We start from the raw sequence: 24042 nt of genomic DNA, 5'->3' as shown, positions 1-24042 counted from the left end.
GCTAAATAATTGTGACCTGTTGTGATTATTAATCATGGCACTGGACCTTTCACCCTCATTGGGACTCAGTATTAGTTTCCTTAGGTCTCAATAAAAGGAGACATTATACTTCTCTTTATTTCTGTGATTGTATCTTTCTTCATTAGATCAGGTGCTTTATTGATATTTCTGCTTCCCCATGTGATTGGTGTTTGGGTTCACCTTTCAAGAGGTTGATGTGGGGAGACATATGGCAGAGGCTCTAAATCCAAATGAACCAGGGCCCTAGACCGGGCTCTGCCCTTTTCTAGATCTATGACCTTGGTCAAGTCAACTTTTGGAGACTTGCTGCCCTTATTTTTAAAGCAGAGCTTATATACCCACCTTATATGATGAGGAGTAAAGGAGATAACAGATAAAACCTCTGGCTTAGTGTATTCATTCATTATCCTCTTCCTTGACCTTGATGTAGGATAAGGACTCTTCTATTCAGTCTTCAACTTCTCAGAGTATAGCCTCCACACCCTGTCTCAAGAATTGTTTAAATCCTTGAAATCTTGTTGGAAGTCACCAGTGGCCTCCTAAGTGTCAGATAAGGTGGTGATATAGTTTTAGCTGTCCTCATCTTCCCTGTCTCCTCCAAAATCCATTCGTTTGCCTCCTACTCTCCAGCTTTCGATACAACCATTTTCTCCCTAATACTTGCTCCACTTTCATATACTGTGACTATGCAAACATTTTGGCCTTGTGCAATGAAAAATGAATAAAATAAAAAAGCTAGCTCTTTTACATTTTTCTAACTTCTTCATTATAAGGGTATTGCAGAGAGTTCTGTTTTCAGCCATGTCATTACACTTTTTTTTGATAACCGCACAGTTTGAATCACTGCTTCCTATTTTCATGATTCTTTTGCCTTGTTTTCCATGGTGACTTTTCTGACACTCTGCATCCCTAATTCAAATCATCTGTGGTGAAGTTCTGCCAGGGCTCATCACATTTGAACTCATACAACAGAACAAAACAAAACAAGCATCCTTTTTGGGATAACAGGACTTGGTTCTTGATTGGAAGGAGGAGATGAAGTTGGAATGAAGCAGAGGTACTAGATAGAAGTTCTGGGACAGTGATGGGGACCTATAAAGTTTCCCACAGGACACAAGAAGAAAGTCTGTAAAGGCAATTACTAGTTTTAGTGGTCAAGAACAAGGCCTGGAGAGAGGCTGACTTGAAACCCAGATACTAAATAACAGGCTTAGAATTCCTAACCCCTTGGACTGGGCACACCACAGATCTCTGATCTGAAGGTCATTGTCTAAGCACTTGGAAGGCTTTCATGGCATTTTTACACCCCTGATGTCTCTCTTTTTGGTTAATGACACCATTATCCTCTCTTCATGAGGGCTTGAAACCTTGGAATTACCTCTGACTTTGGTTATACATAGCATTTAATAGCCACTCAATGTTAAGGCCAGTTATTTCTGCCTCCATAGTGTGACCTTCATACCTCTATATTCCATTCCTGTGTCCCCGCCCCAGCTCAGGATTGAATAGTCTCTTGCCTGGACTGTTTTTGTTAGCTTACAACGTTAGTTTTCCATTGTTGTATAACAATTTGCCACAATCTTAAAACAAGTCACATTTATCATCTCACAGTTTCTGTGGGTCAGGAATCCAGACAGCTTAGCTTGGTTCCCTACTTAGGATCTCATACAGCTGCAATTAAGTGGCTTACTGTCCTGTGTTCTCATCTGGAGCCTTGACTGGGGAAGAATCTACTTCTAGGCTCATGTAGAATTTTGGCAGATTTCATTTCCTTTTGGTTGTAGAACTGAGGGTCTTGGATTCTTGCTGGCCCTTTGACTAGAGACTACCCTTAGCTCTAGCTCATGGGGATCCCCCACATTTTCTTGCTACAAAACTTTCCCAACGTGGCCATTTACCTCATCAAGCCAGCGAGGAGAGTCTATAATATAACTGTGAGAGTGACATCACATCACCTTTGCCTTATTCCATTGGTTAGATGCAAACCACAGTTCCCACCCAAGAGGAAGGGATTATACAAAAGCATGAACAACAGGAGGTAGGGATAGTGGAGGGATCATGAGAGAGGCTCTCCACTGTAGTCTCTCCACTGTTTTGTGTTTCACGGTCTATGAGAATAATCCTTCCAGATTTAAGTATATTACTTAAACTATAAAAGTAACTAAATAAAAAATGAGAATGGACTGGGAACAGGAATATGCATCTATTTAAGTAATCTAGCTTTCCTGTCGTAGCAGAAAGTCAGTTGATACTGTCTAAAGTAAGTGAGCCTTAACAGAACAGTATAAGCATGCTATCTAGTGATTTTAGAAGTAACACCATAAGAACTGAAAACAGAAATGATTAAAGGTGTTGCTTCCAACAAATATACAAATATTGAATCATTATGTTGTACACTTGAAAGTAATATGTTATATGTCAGTTATATCTCAATTAAAATAAACGACTGATTTCAAAATCTCCAAAAAAAAAAAAGTGTTGCTTCAGGAGTGTAAGACTTGCAACTGGAAAAGTACAGACAGGGAAGTATTTCCATTGTAAATCCTTCATCACCTCTTGCATTTTTAGCCATGTGCATATATCATGATGATGACACTTTAAAAAAAAGTATTAAAATATAATCATCCTATGCTAGGCTTGACCTGATCTCATCATCCTTATTGAAATTTTTTCCAGTGACCTCTCATGAGTTGTTTGTTTCTTAATAAACAGAGGTTATTTAAGCATGCTGAAATACATATAAGATTTTACTCTCGATATTTAAAAACAGATTTGAAGAAACACATTAGAAAATTTAATCTCAGCGTTTGAGGACTGTTATTTCAACTTCCAAGCTTATATATGAATGTCATCTATAACATGCCTAATAAATGATTGGGAATCCAGCCTCTGCTAAAATATTTTATCAACTCTGACAATAGGGTATCAACTACTACAAAAGCAGCTCCTGTTCTATAAGCTTTAAACCATGTTTCCTTATGATCTCACAGACATGCGTTTATTAGGTAACTATAAAGTTCTAGGCGCTGTGATAGGTCCAGAATATACATAGATAAATAAGAAACTACCCTGTTCTTTAACTGTTTGGGGCTGAAATATTCGTCCCCTAATGTTTACCAGTTTGTCCCATCTCTCCTCTATAGACCCACACAGTAGCTTATAATGACTTTGAGTTTGGGATTTGCAACCAGGAAAATGTGTTCCAATCCCACCTCTGCTATGACTAGCTTTGTGAACTTGAACAGATGACTGTAAAATGGAGATAATAATATCTTCCCCTTTAGGTTATAATGAAGTGATATCACATGGGAAAAAGTATTTAGCACTGTACTTGATACACAGTAGCTTTAAATGTTAGTCTCTGCAGTAGTAATCACAGTGCACAGTGATTTAACTTTTTATCATTTGAAGATAATGGTCATGGCTTCCCTAAGGCTTAACATCCTCAGTTTCTCATCAGTCATGGTTTCCAGGTCCTTCATATTATTGATAACTCTTCTGTGTATATTTTCCAATTTGTCAATGAGCCTCTTTCTCAGCTGAACACAATATTCCATATGTAGTTTGACTAGAGCCAAATTGAGCAGAATTATTTTCTCCTTTTGTGTAAACTTTCTACTTCTGTCAATGCAAAGAATAAAAGTAATTTCTTTGGGAGACTCATTCTGCTGAGACAGAAGTTAGAAAATCCCTAAACTCATCTCTCCATGGATTGCTCTCTAGCTGAATTTCATACTAAAATCTCATCCTGTACTTATAATTCTAATCGAACCCTGGGATATTTTATCCCCAGAGACACTGCTTTGCTATGTAGTGTTACAAATTTCTGAGATTTGTATAGATACATTCTTTCATCCAACCTATTTCTCAAGTATATCAGTGTTTGTCAGTGATGAGCATGAGAAGAAAGCCAGCTAAATGCTTGGACAGTTGCTTCAGATTGAGGCTGAGGACAGGACTTGAAGGTAGTTAAGGAATGCTGAGACAAGTTTACTTCATTGATTATTAGGAACATAAATAGAATCAAGTCTTAAGGATTTATCACCCAAATAATGTGCAGAATGATACAGTATCCATTAGAAGGTTTCCAAACATATGCTAATTGTAAACTTATTTTTACCACTGGTTGATAATAGCACAAATCATGTTATAGTTTATAATAAAATAGAGAAGCATTTCTTAAGAATAAGTCAAAATTTTCATTAATTCAATTGAGCAGACTTCTAGTGAGTGGAAGTTGATAGATGTACTAGAGTTTTTTTCTTTTTTTTAAAATCACGTTAGTTATAATGAAGACTGTTACATGTAGAATCAGGTTGGTTTACTCAGGTGGATTAGGAACTTAACTCTGAAGACTTCTAATTCTTTCACATAAATTCTGAAGATTCCTAAGTAACATCTGAGAAGCTTTTCATGTTGATGAATTGTGACAATGCCTAACTCAGTTGTCCTCAACCAGGGGCACTTTTGCTCTCCAGGAGACACTTGGCAATCTCTGAAGACAGCTTTCACTGTCACTACTGGGAAGATGCTTCTAGTGGGTAGGGACCAGGGATGCTGCTAAACTCCCAACAATGCCCTGGACAGCTCCCTATACAAAAAATTATCTAACACAGAATGTTATTACTGCTGAGGTTGAGAATGCTGGGCTAACTCAATGAGTCCAAGCTTTTGGGAGTTGTGATGGGCCTTTATTCCCTTCTATATCCCTCATTTCCACTCCTACTTCTTAGCCCCTTCTCATTACTCTCTTAATTTCTGGTTCTTTCCCATGATTTTTGCTCTTAAAATTATTTCTTTTTCATCCTTTGAAAAACCTAATACTTAATACCTTTTAAGAGGGGCAAAGTGTGGGAAATATTCACAACATGGCACACTTGGTGATAATTAGTAACATTCTGAGTTTTTACAAAACCAGTGTTCAAATCATTTGTAGTTAGGGGGGGTCTTTACAATGAATTTGGGAAAATTCAGATAGAATTAACTCAGGTCAGCTCTTAGGCTGAAACAGCAGTTTGTCAACAGGGATGCTTAACTTAGTTAATTGATAGGATATGATGGTTTAACTCTCAAAAGCTTATCTGACATTGGTATAAAATATGAGAGATTTAATGCAAAATCATAGTTCAGGGGAAATTCTTTGTATTACCCCGTCGTACCCTTTATAGTGCTTTGTACACTGGATTCTCAAAGTGTGGCTGATTGATAGTGGAGACAGCTGTGTGGTTCAGGCATAAACTATTGACTGGACTACCAGAGCATCTCTGAATTATGTGTTTTTGATTCATGCCTTCTCTGATTTCCCAGCGGAGACAGAGCTGAAGTGTGCCTTGAAAGATGGAAGAGTTTCGTTTGTTCCATATAGGGTTCCTTATCCAGAGTGCTTTATCACAATATTCTTAGAGTAAATCTTATTGGTATCTCCCTACTTTTTATCACAATACTTTTCTGGCTAAAGATGTAACAAGATTTAGATAATTTTATTTTATAAATATCATTTGGAGAACTAGAGATATCCTTGCATCTTTTCTCCATTTTTTTATTTTTCAGAAAAGTTAGTATTTAAATGAGCTGTCTTTGTAGCTCGTTAAATAAGTAAACTGCCTTAAAATTTCTTGCCTTCCCGATATTTTTCCTGAGTATCTACTACTTTTTTAACAATACTAAGTGCTTTATGTTAATAAGGAATTAAAAGCCTGTTTTTGGCTCTCGGAGTAAACACAATCCCCAAACATGTAAGATAATTAAAACACAGGTGTACCCAAGTTTTATAAATAAATAAAACCTATACTATGAATTAATTACAAATTCTGAGGGTATGAGAGCAGGGAATTGAGAAGGAATAGAATAATTTTCTTTTTTAAAAAGGTTTGGAGTGAGTTTTGAAACTGAACTTGAAAAGGAATTGACAAAAAGAGAGTAGTTCTTGCAACAGTTTCTTTTTTTCCCAAAGCTATTTCATTTTGGAAAATTTTGAACTGGTATAAATGGAGGAAAAAAGAGTATTATAAAATGTGTCCCCATTAACGCATCACCTGGATTCAGTAATTATCAGCATGCTGCCATTCTTGCCCCAGCTGTCTCTTGTTGTTGCTGTTGATGCCGGCCATTTTGAAATGAATTCCAGACTTCATATCTTTTTCCTCTTATGTGCCTAAGTATGGATTCCTACAAAACATGGACATTTTAATTTATTCAATAATTCCATTACCACAATTGACACAATTACTGATATTGTCTTGGTACCATCTGAAACGTAGACCATATTCACATTTTCTCATTCTCTTTCAATCTGTTATGCTATGTGGGAAAGAAAGGAGAGAGTCCTCTTGTTGTCCCAACACAAAACTCTACTGTGTATATCTGTAATCTCCTGATATTTTGTTTTCACTTCATTATTTTCCACTTTGGTGAACTCGACACTTGTGAGATACATTATGGCATCTAGGAACAATCACAGTTACCCAGAATATTCCTTAAATCCAGAGCCTTGGATAGGTCTGCCTTGAACCTTGAAAATTATTGCCATGTAATTTTGTTCATGTCTGTAACTTCTCTCGATGATAGATTAAACTATTATTAGTGACATGTATCTACCAGGCATGCAGGCTGCTCACACCTCGTATACAAATGAGGACATGTAGATGGCAAAGCAAAACACATATTAATAAAGCAGTAAGCCTAGAACACTTATTTTTGGGAGGGTGAGCTGTTAAAATATTTTAGTCATGAAACCTTTGCATGAGGATGTCTAATTTTACCATAAAGAAGCTAACTTAAGTCAGAAACGAATTATCTCCTTTTTCCCACAATACAGTATTGGTCTCTTAAGATATGGAATTGATCACAGTGGGTACAATGATGCAGGATTTTAGTAGCTTCAGAATGAAATCTTGGAATGTGAAAGAGACAGCAGTCATGGAAATAATATTATTTTTTAAAAAAAACCATGATTCCAGAATTACGATTTTTGAAACTAGTCCTTGAGTGAAGCCATTATTAAACATAACTGTCACGAGCAGTCTTTGTCAATATCTGTTTTCAATTGCAGTATATAAAAGGCCCCATGGCTCCAGAAACTGTGAACATAGTAGAGTCAATGGCAGGATTATTTGAGGGTTCAGCAGAGATGTCTTCGGACCTGTACTCGATTGCTTCAGTTATGTATAGCAGTCACCCATATCATAACTTTCCTGTGAGAAGTAGAGCTGAAGACCAGCCTTCAACAGTTGGTAGGTACATTTCTTTTGTTGTTGTTCTGTGAAATGTATTTAAACCACCAGTACTAGCTAGCACAGATATGAACCTTAGCTGGGAGTTCAACCCAATTATTAATGGTCCATGGGCTGGAGTCAGACTTTTTCTTCTTTAACTGTCGGATAACCTCATACAGCAAATGGAAATGCCACACAGGCAGGAGCTGGCCCCTCCTAACCCATCTGACCTTCCTCGGAGAGAAAGTAGCACCCTAGAGTCTCTAGCCAAGCTGCATAGACAATCAGTTATTACAGTTGCCAAAGCAGGTGTGATGGGAAGGGATTAACATATCTTCAAATCATTTACAGGCCTCACACTCTCTGCAGTTTTTGACTAATAGGTTTTCAAATGTCACTGAAGGTAAATAGGTCAGAAAGTTACAACTCTAGTGCATGGGGTGATAAACAGGTGTAGGTGACCCCAATGATGTGGTGATGTCATTAGTGTATACACTTGCTCTTCAGGGTCAATGGATCTTACTGTCTCTAAAAAGAGAATGTCATATATAGCGAATTAAAAATACTTGGTTAGAAGTCACAAATCTAAATTATCTCTCTGGTTTTTCTAAAATACTAAGTGAGAAAAAAAATTTTTTCTTACTGCCTTTTCTCTGATTTGTTCCATTCCAAATTAAAAGTGTTATATTATTTTATTGATGATGGAATTAGGCAGAAGTATCACATTACATTTAATATATGTTTATTTGATTCATTGATCTGTTTTTCCTGAGCAAAGAAGACTTAATTTTTAGAAGACACTAAAAATTAAGAGGCCCATGATTTCTGATGTAGATGTTTCCTTAAATACTTTGTTTGGCCTAAATGCTAATAAACATTGTAAGCGCAAGTTCTAAAAAACTAAAAAAACTAACATTTTCTGAAATCCTTGTCCAGACATATTTATGTGGCAGTTTTATAAGCATGCTTGCTTTAAATCACTAATGGATTTAGCAAATGTGTGGCGAATTTTGAGTCCAAATAAAACCTTATTTCTATGATTTTCAAATTATAACGCAGCATTGACTTATAATATTTAAATTTGATATTATTGCCTAATGGTCTTTTCAGAAAAAACTCCTAGCCTGTCTTTTTTAGAAAGTTATATTTTCTCAAAACACTAATCTGTTGTTCCGGGATAGTGTATAACAACTAGCAAAACTATATTATGATCACAAACTATTTATGTATATTGTTGGGGTATATTTGGCATATTTATTATTAATTATATATCTACCTTTCATATAAAGGATTACATGGAGAGATTAATGAATAATGTAAAATTGGGTTTAAAATTTCACTGTGTGAGCAAGAATGATCTTGATCACAAAGCCAAACATTTTTTAAAAACTGATTTCAAATAGGAACTTCAAGGAATCAGTATATCGCTGACATTGCTGCTGAACAGCTGTCTTACGTTATCAGGAGACTTGTACCTTTCACTGAGCACATGATTAGTGTATCTGCTTTCACCATCATGGGAGAAGGACCACCAACGGTTCTCAATGTTAGGACACATGAGCAAGGTAAGAATGTATTTCCTTTGAAATAATTACCTGCAAATATTGCTCTTGTACACTGTAATACTTTTCTTTTCATTCATATTAATTGTTCACTCTTCTTCTCAAGTGCCAAGCTCCATTCAAGTTATAAACTATAAAAATATTAGTTCTTCATCTATTTTGTTATATTGGGATCCTCCAGAATATCCTAATGGAAAAATAACTCATTATACAATTTATGCAATGGAACTGGATACAAACAGAGCATTCCAGATGACTACTATAGATAACAGCTTTCTCATAACAGGTAGAACAAAGTTTTGTTTCGACATTCTTTTTCTGATGGAAAATGCACATCTCTCTATGCCATTAAACACAACAGGGCACGTGTTGCATCATTACAGATTTTGTTGTGCTATGCTCCCGTGGATATCATGAAAAATACTTGCAGAAATTACTTGATTAGATGTGTTTTTCTTTAACTATATTTGTCTGCAAATAAAGTCATCAGATAACAGGTATCCTAAGAATATACTCTTAACCTAGGGGATTTTATGCCTGGTACATCAAAATAACTCAGTATTGATGGCTTGATTGATTGTATGTGACAATCAGCTGAAGTAATTGAGCCGACGTGGTGTTTGTGCCAAATCAACTGTACTCCTTGCAGTGTGCCAAAAATGATTTCTTCAGCCTCAGATGATCGCCTTAATATTTTAGGAAAAAACTAAAACGTCATCAAGCTGGAAAGGCTCTCATCCCAAGGAAGTTTGGGAGATTGGGATTGTAAGGAGGCTGATTTAGAGAACCAGTCTCCCAAATAAGTTATTTTCACTAGTCCTGTGTTAAATGGCACTAATACAAGAATATTATTTTAAGGACTTTAAACAAATTGCCTGTTGTCCTTATAGGGTTAAAGAAATATACAAAATATAAAATGAGAGTGGCTGCCTCAACCAGTGTTGGAGAAAGTTCTTTGTCCGAAGCAAATGACATCTTTGTGAGAACTCCAGAAGATGGTAAGAGTATCGGGTGCAGTTTTAATAAAAAGAAGCAAATGGTGTTGCATGCTTATTGCCATCTACCTCATGCTGCCTTTAGTGTCTGAAGTAATAAGCATGAAAAAACACATGTATTTAAAGTTTTGGTTTTTTTCCCCCAGAACCAGAATCATCACCTCAAGATGTTGAAGTTATTGATGTTACTGCTAGTGAAATAAGTTTGAAGTGGTCACCACCTGAGAAACCCAATGGGATTATTGTTGCTTATGAAGCGCTCTATAAAACTATCGATGCCTTATTCATGAAGAACACCTCAACAACAAACATAATTTTAAGAGACTTAAAACCTTACACCCTCTATAACATTTCTGTAAGGTCATATACCAGACTTGGTCATGGCAATCAGTTATCTTCTTTACTCTCTGTAAGGACTTCTGAGACTGGTAAGTTTTTGTTTGTTTAATACATAGTAAGGAAGTAAACATGGCTGATAATTGCCATATTGTTTATATTTTACATAACCTAAAGTCTGTCATTCTGTTTTGTATAATCCAGGAATTTATATGCTCTTTCTGGTAAAGTGTGGGAAAAGACTTGCTGCGCAAATTTTTTAAGTCTGATTTACATGTAAGGGAACTCCAGAATAAAAATCAGTGATATTTTTTCAAATGAAATACCTTGAGAAATCAAAGGCCTTTTCAGTGTACCTATAAATTTGGTTGCTTTCAAATTAGGTAATAGCAGAGACACGTTCATAAGAGTAGACTCCTATACTATATATAATCTATATACATTCTCTATACATCCATATACATCTACCTATAGATATAGATGTATCTATATTTATACATATATATGTATAGATGTACATACATGTAAAGCTGAATGTAGGTGTATATCTATAGATGTATATAGATGTATAAGGACTATATATATAAATTCTATACATATATAGACACATACATATATCTACATACATTCTTTTTTTAAAAATAAATTTATTTATTTATTTATTTTTTGGCTGCGTTGGGTCTTTGTTGCTGTGCATGGGCTTTCTCTAGTTGTGGCTAGTGGGGGCTACTCTTTGTTGTGGTACGTGGGCTTCTCATTGCAGTGGCTTCTCTTGTGGAGCACAGGCTCTAGGCGTGCGGCCTTTGTAGTTGTACCGCATGGGCTCAGTAGTTGTGGCTCATGGGCTCTAGAGCACAGGCTCAGTAGTTGTGGCACACAGGCTTAGTTGCTCCGCAGCATGTGGAATCTTCCCGGACCAGGGCTCGAACCCGTGTCCCCTGCATTGGCAGGCAGATTCTTTTCTTTTTTTTTTTTTTTTTTTTTTTTTTTGCAGTACGCGGGCCTCTCACTGTTGTGGCCTCTCCCGCTGCGGAGCACAAGCTCCGGACACGCAGGCTCAGCGGCCATGGCTCATGGGCCTAGCCACTCCGTGGCATGTGGGATCTTCCCGGACCGGGGCGCGAACCCGTGTCCCCTGCATCGGCAGGCAGACTCTCAACCACTGCGCCACCAGGGAAGCCCAGCAGGCAGACTCTTAACCAATGCCCCACGAGGGAAGTCCCTACATTCTTTTTTTTTGGTAATTAAACTTTTTTTATTTAGAAATTGTAATATCAGTTATGTTAACACAGTACATAAGCCATCTCAAAGTTGGATAACATAAACTCTTTTTTAAAATAGAGAAAAGTAAGTTTTCTTTAAATATATTTTAAATAAAAATAATTTGATTATTTTGGGAATATATTCTTTGATGAAGCTGTTATAGTCTATATACATTCTTGAGGTATGTGTATAGACAGAGGTGCAGAGTCTGAGCACAGAAAGAACATGCCTGGAGAAGCCTTACAGAGGAGGTAGCATTTGACCTGAGTCTTAAGGAGTCGGTGGAATGGACATTATAGAGGTTGTTGGGTGGCCAGGGGATGTATCCCATATAAAGGAAATAATGCAAGCAAAGAATTAATTGTGTTTCAGTGATGCAAGAGCAAATAGCACAAAGCAAGACATTTGCCTGATGATCTTAGTGCACTGTTTATATTATGTTTATAGTCATATATTGCAGCATCACTTTTAGGCCAACTCTGTAAAGTTACTGTTTGATCCCTGCATTGTAAAAAATAAATATTTATTGCCTAGATACTGGCTGAACCATATGGAGTTGCTATTCCTATATGTCATAATTGGCCAAATATCAACAATTTCTTATGATTCAGACAGATGCTATAGGTGAGGCCTTGTCCCTGACCTTGAGGAACTAGGAATCTAGTAAAGTAGCTTACCTTTGAGCAAAAGTATCCTCTTGAGACTGGTCACAGAAATTAATAAAATTGACCATAGAGGATGATAATAATTGTAATGGCAGGAATAAGAGTGTAATGAAAAGAGCATTTTTTATTATTATAAGTTATCCATTATAGTGCAATTTAATTGATATATATATATTGGCATGCTTCATTACTTTTATAAATTTTGTACTTAAAATAAGTATTTTTGAGAAAAATATCTACTCTACCTGGTTTCATTTTACACCATGTCAAGGAATGAAGCATATTTTCAAGTACGTGCAACATACCATTGTGGGCTCTTCTATTGGCTTTCACAAAAATTGCCTTTTTAATTCCAGAATAAAGCAATAAGGTATTATTATCTTCATTCCTAATGAAAAACATATGTCTGAGAAGTTCATGCTTTCAACAAATATTCAACAAATAATTTACAGTATACCAACCCTTACTGGGCTATATTAGCACTGTAAAAGAAAATGAATTTCCACCCTCCTAAAGTTAATATAAATTACTGGGTGTTTCATATGCAATGGAATCTACATTAATGACTTTTCCTAGATCATGTTTGCTACAGTTGGACCACCGAGTTGAGTTCTTTTTGCAAAAGAGGAAGCTATAATTTTAAGCAGTCTCAAGGTGTCATTTGAAGCAGGATGTGCTCAGGAGCAACTATCTGTTTGTTCCCAGGGCTCAATATTCTTATTAAATACAATAAATACACCCTCTACTCTTACTATAAAAAACAAGATCCCACTTTTCAGTACTGTTTCATGAGAAATTGAGAGCTATGCTAACTCAGTAATGTGTTAATGCTGCTAATTACAAATAGGAGTACATTATTTGTTCAGATGTTTTATCTTGATTATTTTACTAATGCTTGGAAGTAAAATACTCTTGTGTTCAAGCAGGAAAGATCAATGTAAGGTTGCTGTCATGTGTGTGTGTCTGTGTGGATTGAATGTGTGTCTGTGTGTTTATGTAAGTTTTAAGTATAGAATGTGCAGTTGATAAACAAACTTGAGATTAGCTTATATTTTCTCATACTTAGGGCACAATAACCACATGAAGAACATTAAGTTCCCATACAAATTACCCTTTGCTGGTCTATATATGTATATTTTCTTTCCTTTTTTAAGACATAACTTTCTTTACAGTAAAGCCTTTAACCGAATGCCTTGAATAAGTCTGATTTGGGGCAACAACCACTAATGGATAGTAACTTAGATGTTGGTCAAAGCTCTGTGTAGGACTGTATACATTTATTCATGTTAATGAACAGCATTTATTACTTTCTCTATATAACACTAAAACTATGTATGCCAAACAACAATCTTTTGGCATACTCAGGGTAACTTCCCACTTTCTCTTTTAGGATCTTCATGACCTAAATTATTTTTAAAAAAATTTTTAATAGATCCAGCTTATTCCAACTGTCATAATAATTTTTATTCATGAGTTGTCTATTTTATGTGGTACATCTACAATTGGAAACACCATGCTATTTCAGAAAACTTTTAAGTGCATCATTACTCTCCAAAATCACTGTCATTAAGTCTGTCTTGCTTTATTTTCCCTGAAGATCCAGCATTGGTTATCCCCTAAGGATAAAAGAATAAAAATGCAAAGGATATCAGCCTGGGGTCAGGGATGCATATTTGCATCCGGACTACTGGTGGAAGGCAGTTAACTCCAGAGGGACAATTGAGCAAATTCCAATGAGAATTTTTCAAAATCGGAAGTTATACTGAGTTATAAAGTTCAAGCACAGCATCACTAATTCCTTTTTTCTTGCAATTAAAGAGCTCTTCAATTCAGTCTTACTTACTTTCCTTAGCTGTAAATTTCTTTCTTGTTTTAAATATATTCTGTATCATTTTGAGCATATTTATTCATTCACTGAACAGATTTTTATGGATTCCATATCATGTGCTACCACTGAACTAGGCGCTATCGTTACAGCAGTAAATAAGGCAAAATTTCTATCTTCCTGGAACTTAACATTCTAGAAGGGTCACAGAAAATAAATCAGTAAACAGATAATATTTATGATCTTTGGTACTGGCAAATTCCTTGAAAAAATATATCAGGGAAAGAGAAGAGAGTTATAGAATAGTGAGCAGGCTATTTGAGATAGAAGACTGAGAAAAGGCCTCTCTGAGGTTATATTCACCTAGAGATATTAATAATGTAGGCTAGTGGTTAAAGTGAGGTGGAGGAAAAGATTATTGAAATTATGGAGCTCGAGGAATACAGAGTCCACGGAATAGCACAGATCATTTCCATCAATGTTGACATCTCTGAGAGTGGTAGAGAGGAAGTCAGTCATACAGGTGATACACTTTTTAAGACGTGTGGAGAAGTGGAAGAGTACCACTAGGTGATTGTCTTAAAGGAGGGGTAACACCTCGAGTTTTTCAGGAAGAAGAAGAATAGATCTGGATATGGCAAAGAAAAGCATAAATACTTGACTTCCAGGCCCTATGGTTATAGGAATGATGAGAGAAAAACAAATAGCTATCTGTTACCCAAGAGTGCTGAGTTGTAGTGTTCTCAAGCAGTTTCAAGATTTCTCTTAGAGCCAGAAGGCTAAGAAAGCATTCAGAGTAGTTGTTGAGGATTTTTCTCAATTTAATGGTTTGGCTTGGAAAGATAGTAGAGAAGATTTTGAGTCTTTGGGAAGGGATAGTAGGATTATATTGCTATATGTTGCTATACCAAGTTATGTACTGAATTACAGTTCTTCCCAAAGTTTTAGAAATATCAACATTCTTATCTCAGTTTTTCCTCTTAAGTCTGCTTTAGATGCAATGCACTTCATAGCAGGTAACAGTGGGGGTGAGGGGGTACTGTTTCTACATTTTTAAGGCTTTTGAATTTTCTCTACTAAATTTATTAGTAGCATTTTTTATATCCATTGTATTTAGACTACCAGTTAAAAAGGTTCTATTCTTTCTTTTGAAAGGAAAGGACGTATATCAGGGCTCTATAATGGCAGTAATATGCACATATTTTGTTTATGTTGTTTAACCGTCAAGTTAGTGATTATTGTTACTGTTCTATGAAGGCAATTTTAAACCAGTATCTTTCCAACTGTGATCTTTCATCTCCAGCAAATATTTTTCTGCTTAAAGTGCATTGTTTACAGTTTCATCTGTTGAGGTTGTATTGATGGCTTTCTCTTTGTTTTTGATTGTCTGAATATGCTTTTATTTTGCTCTTGTTAATTTTTCTGGGTTTAGAATTCCATTAGTTTTTCAACTGAGGTCACTTTTCTGTCTAATTGTCATTCCTATATAGATGATCTGTTTTCTTCCTGGTGCTGTTAAGATCTTCTCTTCTTTGGTATTCTGTACTTTCACAATGATGTGTCTAAATATGAGTTTTTAAAATTTATTTAATTTTTAAATTTTTGGCCGCATTGGGTCTTCGTTGCTGCGTGTGGGCTTTCTCTAGTTGTGGGGAGCTGGGGCTACTCTACGTTGCGGTGCGCGGGCTTCTCATTGCGGTGGCTTCTCTTGCTGCGGAGCACTGGCTCTAGGCACGTGGGCTTTAGTAGTTGTAGCACGCGGGCCCAGTAGTTGTGGCTCACGAGCTCTAGAGCGCAGGCTCAGTAGTTGTGGTGCATGGGCTTAGTTGCTTCACGGCACGTGGGATCTTCCTGGACCAGGACTCGAACCCGTGTCCCCTGCATTGGCAGACGGATTCTTAACCACTGCCCCAACAGGGAAGCCCCTAAATATGATTTTTTTTTTTTTGGTACGCGGACCTCTCACTGTTGTGGCCTCTCCCGTTGCGGAGCACAGGCTCCGGACGCGCAGGCTCAGCGGCCATGGCTCACGGGCCCAGCCGCTCCGCGGCATGTGGGATCCTCCCGGACCGGGGCACGAACCCGTGTCCCCTGCATCGGCAGGCGGACTCTCAACCACTGCGCCACCAGTGAAGCCCAATATGATTTTTTAAAGAAAAGTTTGCTTGGGATTTATTGGGATTCCTTGTTCTGAAGCTTGATATCTTTCAACAATTTTGATCAGTCCCAGCCATTATCCCTTCAAATATTTCTTCTTCATTTTCTCTACTTTCTTAGACCCCCTTAGTGTATCCTTTATGTCTCTTAACTGCCATTTTATATTCTCTACATTTTCTTTCTCTGAGTTACTTTTTGATAATTTATTCAATACTGTAAATTTATTTTGCTAAAATTTTCACTATATCTAATCTGCTTTTTTTGTGCATCAAGAGAATTTTAATTTTAGTTATTTTTTTTCTATTCTACAAGTCCTATTTGGTCTCTTTCAAATCTGCTTGGTTATTTACATTATTTATTATTATCTAAAGAATTCTTTGCTCATACTTTCAAATGTTTGATTTCTTGAAATATATTAAATGTTTGTATTTTTATTCTTTGATAACTTCAATATCTAAAGTCTTTTGAAGTTTGACTGCTGTGTGTGCGTGTGTGTGTGTGTGTGTGTGTTTTCCTTTTTCTTTGCTGGCTTTAAGTATTGGTGCCTGATTTGCCTGTGTGTTATGTGACTTTTATCAGTGAGTTCATATTCCTTGAAACTTCATCTGTGGGAAATTTATGTAGACTGAGTTGAAGTTGAGTTTCTTCCAAGAAAATGTGTGTTTGCTTCTGCTAGTTGCTTTTGAGTAATGGCAACTCAAATTCATTTTAATTTATATTCTGAAGTAGAGGTCTTTTCAGGCTATATGGGTAGTATGGATTTAGGCCACATATGCTCATAGGGATAGGCTTACAGTTCCAAAAATGTGTAATTTTTCTTTCTATTCCACCTCTTCATCCAGAGGAGTAGCAAGAGGAAAAAAGTTACTTTTCTGGCCTCTTTTGCACGGTGGGCTTACTTCTCACCCCCTAGTCCTTGAGAGTGAATACACCACATTGCGCAAGCCTAGGAGTTACCACTCACATTGAGTTCTGTGGTACTCTGCAGAAGAATTCAAGGTGCCCCTAGAGTTGGCCAATATCATGGCCCTAGTTGAAATTGCATTCTTTTGGGGTTCCAATTCTTGATGCAGGGGTATCCTTTATCCTTCTTCTGGCCCAAGGTTTTATGTTCTTTTTCTGGCACTCTACACAGCTGTTAATACAGAAACTCAGAGTCACCAGGATTGACCAGTACCCTCCAAGGCAGAGCAGGCTTTAGTACCAGCTTCCATCTCAGGATTCTTGTTTTCACTTTGTTTTTTGTTTGATTTTATTTTGTTTGTTTTTTTGCATTTTTTTTTTGCATTTGTTTTTGGACCACCAGAAATTTCTAACTCCCTTGTCAGCTCTGCAATTCCTTACGTGACAAGAAAAATGTTGATTTTATGCAGAGTTTTACTTCTTTTAATTATAATAGTCATTCAATTTAGTGCTTATCTATTCCAGTATTTTGGCAGAATTGGAATCCCACATGTAGTATTAGTATTTGAATATATGTAGAAAACCATTTTGTGACCATTACATTCAATATAATAAGAACATTAATAGATACAGAAAACTAGTGTTTTATTTATTGATATCCTGTATCCTTAGTAGACTGTTTTGTTACCAGGTTATTATATGCAGCCTTATATCTAGGAGAGGATCCTTGTCTTGTCATAGATCTTGTTGTATATCAAAATGAATCTATTAATCATTTATGTATTATTATCATTATTAATGAAAGGCAGAATCAATTTTTAAGTGTTTTTCAGTCCTCTTTCTTGTACAGTTAGCCCTTTGTATCTGTGGGCCCTGTATCCACAGATTCAACCAACTGTGGATTGAAAATATTTGAAAAAAAGTTGCAGCGAGTTCCAAAAAGCAAAACTTGAATTTGCTGCATGCTGGCAGGCAACTGTTTACATAGCATTTCCATTGTATTTACAATAATTTACATAGCATTTATATTGTATTAGGTATTATAAGTAAACTAGAGATGATTTAAAGTATACAGGAGAATGTCCATGGGTTATATGCAAATACTATGCCATTTTATATAAGACTTGAGCATCCTTGAATTTTGGTATCCATGATGGGGGTGGGGGTGAGGGTCCAATTCACTGCAGATACCAAGGGACCACTTTATCTGCATGTACTGCAATGTAAGACAGTTTAATATAGTCTCAGGTATTTTAATAAAAATATCATCCTATAGGGCTTCCCTGGCGGTGCAGTGGTTGAGAGTCTGCCTGCCGATGCAGGGGACACGGGTTCGTGCCCCCGTCTGGGAAGATCCCACATGCCTTGGAGTGGCTGGGCCCGTGAGCCATGGCCGCTGAGCCTGCGCGTCTGGAGCCTGTGCTCCGCAAAGGGGGAGGCCACATGGGCTTCTCTGGTGGCGCAGTGGTTGAGAGTCCGCCTGCTGATGCAAGGGACACGGGTTCGTGCCCCGGTACGGGAAGATCCCACATGCCTTGGAGTGGCTGGGCCCGTGAGCCATGGCCGCTGAGCCTGCGCGACCGGAGCCTGTGCTCTGCAACGGGAGAGGCCGCAACAGTGAGAGGCCCGCGTACCGCAAAAAAAAAAAAAAAAAAAAAGGGAGAGGCCACAACAGTGAGAGGCCCGCATACCAAAAAAAAAAAAAAAAATCATCCTATAAACATTATTCTGTAGAGTTGTAGTATGAATTTTCTTTGAAATGAAATTTGTCTTAAACAGTTGTAAGTGCTATAATTTACCCATATTTTACTGCATTTAGGATGTTTATTATAATCGCACTCTAATGAATGTTCATGTATACATATCCTTATCCACTGGAGCGAAAACTTCAGCAGAATGCACTATTAGGATGGAATTGTTTTATGCATGTATATTTGTGTTTTTTTCAGTGCCTGATAGTGCACCAGAAAATATTACTTACAAAAATATTTCCTCTGGAGAGATTGAGCTATCATTTCTTCCCCCAAATAGTCCCAATGGAATTATACAAAAATATACAATTTATCTCAAGAAAAGTAATGGAAATGAGGAAAGAACTATAAATACAACCTCTTTGACCCAGAACATTAAAGGTAAAAATATATATAATATTGGATATTTACATTTATGTTGACAGAATGGCCACAAAATATTAGCTTGTTGTTATATTAGAAATGGTAAGTGTGATTAGCTTTATACAGGGTGTGACAATTGTGGCCTTCTGGTAAATAAACTAGAAGTTTATGGCAGGTCATATGAAAGACTACTCTAAGTCAGTTCTTTTCCACATTTTTTAATATTTTGTCTTCATAATAGGAGTTACTATTCCAAGAACTACATTTTCATTTAGTTTTTACTTTTGAAAGAGTGTTAAGAGACATTTCATAGTTTGCTTCTTGCATATAATTAAGGGACATTTGTAAGTCTTATCTATTTTATTTCTATTTAGGACTGAAGAAGTATACGCAGTATGTAATTGAGGTGTCAGCTAGTACACTCAAAGGTGAAGGAGTTCGGAGTGCACCCATAAGTGTGCTGACTGAAGAAGATGGTAAATATAGCAGTGAATAGTGATATATTTTGAATCCATCACATTTCAAAAAACGTGTACAGAATGAAGATATAATAAAAGAATTCTCCAGCCTTGGGTAGCACTTGTGTGCTGCACCAGCTTTATACAGAGATTTCATTGTCATGGTTTAAAAGAAGCTTGCAAAGTCAGATTTATGTTCAGTAAAATCAGATAGAAATGCATTTTTTTTTATTCTGAAGTCATCCATGCTCTGTAAAAAAAAAAAAAATCAGTAATGTTTTTTTCCATGGGAATTTTTAAGGCTAAAATTTTGGTGCAAATAGTTTGAACATCGATCAGTATATGTTATGACTCTTTTTCAACTTTAACATTCATAAGAATAGACATTTACATAAGTTTTATAGTAGATTCTGCTATGTCAACCTGCAACATTTTTTATTGTTATTAGGATTAGCTTGCTAATGACTTCAGGCTGTTTTCCAGATTTCTCTACATAATTTGCCAAGATGCTATTCCTGAATGTTAATAGACTTCATATTGAATATTTAAGCATACATTTTCCTAACCTGAATAAAATCGACTTTACTACTGAGACCACTTTACAGTACTACTTCACCAAGTTATAGGCATATATCATGCTAAGAAAATTACTTTTGAGAGATATATTTGGGATTTGGATTTACATTTTATGTTTTTTACATTGGGTATTTTGAGATTATTATTTTTCTTCTGTAAAAGAAAGTCCCGTTGCGAAGAGGGGTAGGTCTGGATGTAACATGTGTTTGTAGAATATCTTTTTGCACCCTCTCAGGTTTCCCCAACTTCACACTAAGCTGCACTCTGTGGTTCAGATTCTAGTCATTCACTAAGACAAAATGTATGTTACTTACTTCTAGAAGAAGAAAGGCTTATCTCTGCATTTTTCTTACTTTACTCCAAGTAATAAAGTCTTCAGAAGCCCTCTTCCCCCATTTCAGGTCCCTCTATGTTTTCCCCTCCACCAAAAATACTTCACCAAAGCATCCTGGTAAGGTGATCTACCAGGGTCAGAAACTGGTAGATCTTAGTTCTACCCCCAGTTCTAGAAACTTAGAACTGGTTGCCCCAGTTTCTAAGTCTTCTCATGGGTTAGCCTTCCTTAGTTATTGCTTCTACTTTCCATGCTTGTTTCTTCAGCAAAACTCACCTGTCCAAATTTTCATTTTTTTCATAGATTCTTCTTGCTCTCAAAGTGAAAATTAACCAAATAAAAAAGTTCTCCCAAAGAGACCATGGCTAAAGGCTAGGGAAGAAGGTTAGCTCTCCTTCTCTCTTAGGTAATGGCTAAGAAAGATGTATTAAATTATTTTAGCAATGCTCTAATAGACATAGTACCCTCTTTATTTCCAATCTAATGAAATAGTCCCTATAGTAAGAATCTGAGGTCTTATATGAAGGACCCTAGACCAGTAGTGAACATATATTTTGAACAGGCAGAGTTTATTACCACTCAAGTCAATAGTTGCAAATTATACTATGCATCCAAATTACCTGGGCTGTTAAAAATGCAGAGTTGTGGTAAACTTCCATCTAAGTCCTTGGCCCAGTTATTGATATAATTGCTATGGAATAGGGTGAAGAACAAGACCTCTTTTAGAAAAATTATAGCAAATCTAGAATGGATAAAGGCCTGAGAAGCTTTGCTTTATTGGGTAGTAGGAGCTCCTTGCTTTCATGGAGCTTGAAGTTCAGCCGAAGAGATCTAAATTTGACAAATGTGTAGACAAGTAATTTTCATTATTCTAATTACTGGTTTAAGAGTTCACCAGGACCAAAAACAAGGAACTTTAGCTACTCTGAAGCATCCAGGAAAATGTAGCTGATTAAGTTATGTTTAAACTGTGACCTGAAGACAGATGAGTAGAGGGAGGGGGAGGGATAGGAAAGATCATGCCAAACAGAGTAAGTAAGAGCCTTAGGAAGACCTTTATCTATCCTCATATGCTCTGTCTTGATGACTTGGATAGATTGCAAAAGATATGGCATTTATTTAATCTAATTTTTCCAATTTCATTTTTTAAAACTGCAATTCTGAATACAAAGGTTATTTTAACAAATGCTAAAATGATTGAAACTTAGTCTGCTATAGTAGATATTCAGTATTTTATTTTAAAAGACATGTTAGGGCTTCCCTGGTGGCTCAGTGGTTGAGAGTCCGCTTGCCGATGCAGGGGATGCGGGTTTGTGCCCCGGTCCGGGAGATCCCACATGCCGTGGAGCGGCTGGGCCCATGAGCCATGGCTGCTGAGCCTGCACGTCCGGAGCCTGTGCTCCACAACGGGAGAGGCCACAGCAGTGAGAGGCCCACAAAAAAAAAAAAAAAAAGTTAATTACATTTATTTAGCAATAAAATGTTTTACATAAAAAACCCCAAGAATATATTGAAGATTAAATATAAAACACCAAGAACTGATATTCCACATAGACATCTTAAAGCATATTGTAGAAGAAAAATGCTTAGTTGCAACATATAATATTCTATATCAGTACTAGTTTTGATTAAAATTCTTTTTTTCCAATAATAAACAAAAGTTAAGTTTTGCACTGATATTCAGAAAAAAAGTATTCTAGGGTTTTGTTTTGACAGATGAAAGAGAGTTCTTGCTTAGAGGTAATTCATATCTTGGGAAACAGACATCTCCAAATGATATATGGATTCTTGTGATAATCAATATTTGTTAGCATTTTTATTATAGTGCCAGTGAGAATACCAACTGAAAATATAAATTAGCTGTCACTGTTATTCTATAGAACTCATAAAGCTTTTCTCTGCTCAATAAATTTGTTTTAAAAAACTGTTGTTACCAAAATAATGAAAATACACACGTATGTGTACACTATAGTGGAGATTATTCAGAAAATCAGAAAGAAAATATAATAATTCAGGCAACATTTTCTCCAAATTATTGGAAAAAGTGATTTGCACAAATACTAATCTATAACATTGTTCAAAGATCTGAATAAATTCTCAGAATTTCTATTAGCTATGAGTCCACTTTCCATGCATAACTAAAACAATGATCAAAATTGTAGTAATTTATACCCTTTTACATGCAAAAAAATTGTGTTAATATTCTAAGACATTACTATGCTGTCATACAGGAGCTGAGAAGTGCCATTCTAAATGTTTTATCTAAGTGGAAATATAACCTTGCTAATTAGCTTACAGCAATTTTTTTAGTGTTTATTCAATTCAGAATGGCTAAAATATTTAAATCCTTACACTATTATAGCACAATTAGAAGTAGACCCTAAAATGTCTATATTCTTGTTTATGTGCTACATTGGCATTTCCTTTGTAACGCATTCAGTTTTGAAGACTCAATGAACAGATTTTGATATTATTTTGCAGTTTAATGACACTACTGAAATTGAGGAATGTAGTTTTCATTTGTGAGGTCTGTCATTTTAATTGCTCTCACAATGTTATACTTATCACTTTCCCACTTCTTGGATGCGTGTTTTTTTCCCCATCTCTTTTTATTGTTTGTGGAGCTCTTTTATTGTATATTTATTCACCCCAACCAATAGTTTTATTTTTATTAAAGGCTGATAATTTACCAAGATGTACTTGAACAGTAGGTAAATCACAATGACATAGCCCTTGTTCTTTTTTTCTCATGAAATATTTTTTTCCATTGAATCACAGAAACAGATGTTCTAACACCACCATGCAAAATCTTCTTTTATCATCTCATTTTGAAAGTAAACAGTCTCTCAAGCCCATGGAGAAAGGCACTGTACCTGATTCATTTACCAGAAAGTTCATAATAAAAATTTTGTGCATTTCTATTTTAACTTTTTCTTATATATGTTTAATAAAATGCATTATCATATATTCTAACTTTTCAGCTCCTGATTCTCCCCCACAAGACTTCTCTGTAAAACAGTTGTCTGGTGTCACGGTAAAGTTGTCATGGCAACCACCCCTGGAGCCAAATGGAATTATCCTCTATTACACAGTTTATGTCTGGTAAGAATTTTTTTCTTTTTTGGAAATAGTTCTGAGAACAAGTATTAATCTGTAACATAATAGGAATGCAGTTTTAAAATTTCAGATTGTGAAGGTACATTAGGAATCTGATTATTAATAGGCTAGTTAATATGCCTTTATTAAGAAACAACTTTTTCCTACATTACATAGAGGTCTAAGCATAGTCAGATAATGATTTTTGTAACCAAAACAAAAAAATGTGTATTATGTGCAGTTATACTAAAATTCTGCTCTTCAGAGTCGTGGACTGGTCAGCTTATGTGAATACAAGTGAATACAGAGGCTTTCAGTTTTACTCCAATATTCTCTATGCCACTGTCTCTTTAAGTTTCCTTGAGCAGAATAATTAAACTAAAATTTAACTACAGGATATTTCTCCAGAAATCTATTATTTAAGGTCAATTTTCCATTGAAATGTAAGCAATATATTTATTTTTTACTGATCACCTTTACCCTAATTGCCTATTTATGAGTCAATCATGGAAAAGACGTAATC

At 36.0% G+C, this 24042-nt stretch overlaps 1 protein-coding gene across 1 annotated transcript in view; it reads left to right on the top strand.

The window, feature by feature from the left end:
* PTPRQ (protein tyrosine phosphatase receptor type Q) overlaps window positions 1-24042 on the top strand; it is a gene marked incomplete at its 5' end in the record, with an annotated part of 199997 nt that overhangs the window by 20360 nt on the left and 155595 nt on the right. Inside the window, 8 exons of the mRNA XM_081249912.1 lie at window positions 7073-7253; window positions 8639-8800; window positions 8904-9083; window positions 9688-9795; window positions 9939-10220; window positions 18891-19073; window positions 19430-19531; window positions 23405-23525. Coding sequence (XP_081106038.1) covers window positions 7073-7253; window positions 8639-8800; window positions 8904-9083; window positions 9688-9795; window positions 9939-10220; window positions 18891-19073; window positions 19430-19531; window positions 23405-23525 — 1319 coding nt within the window. The remainder of the gene's footprint in view (window positions 1-7072; window positions 7254-8638; window positions 8801-8903; window positions 9084-9687; window positions 9796-9938; window positions 10221-18890; window positions 19074-19429; window positions 19532-23404; window positions 23526-24042) is intronic.

Source organism: Mesoplodon bidens (genome assembly GCF_964165515.1).
Source record: "Mesoplodon bidens genome assembly, chromosome: 11".
Classification (NCBI taxonomy): Eukaryota; Metazoa; Chordata; class Mammalia; order Artiodactyla; family Ziphiidae; genus Mesoplodon; species Mesoplodon bidens.
Note: the sequence above shows the minus strand (reverse complement) of the source record. Positions and strands in the feature narration are given on the sequence as shown.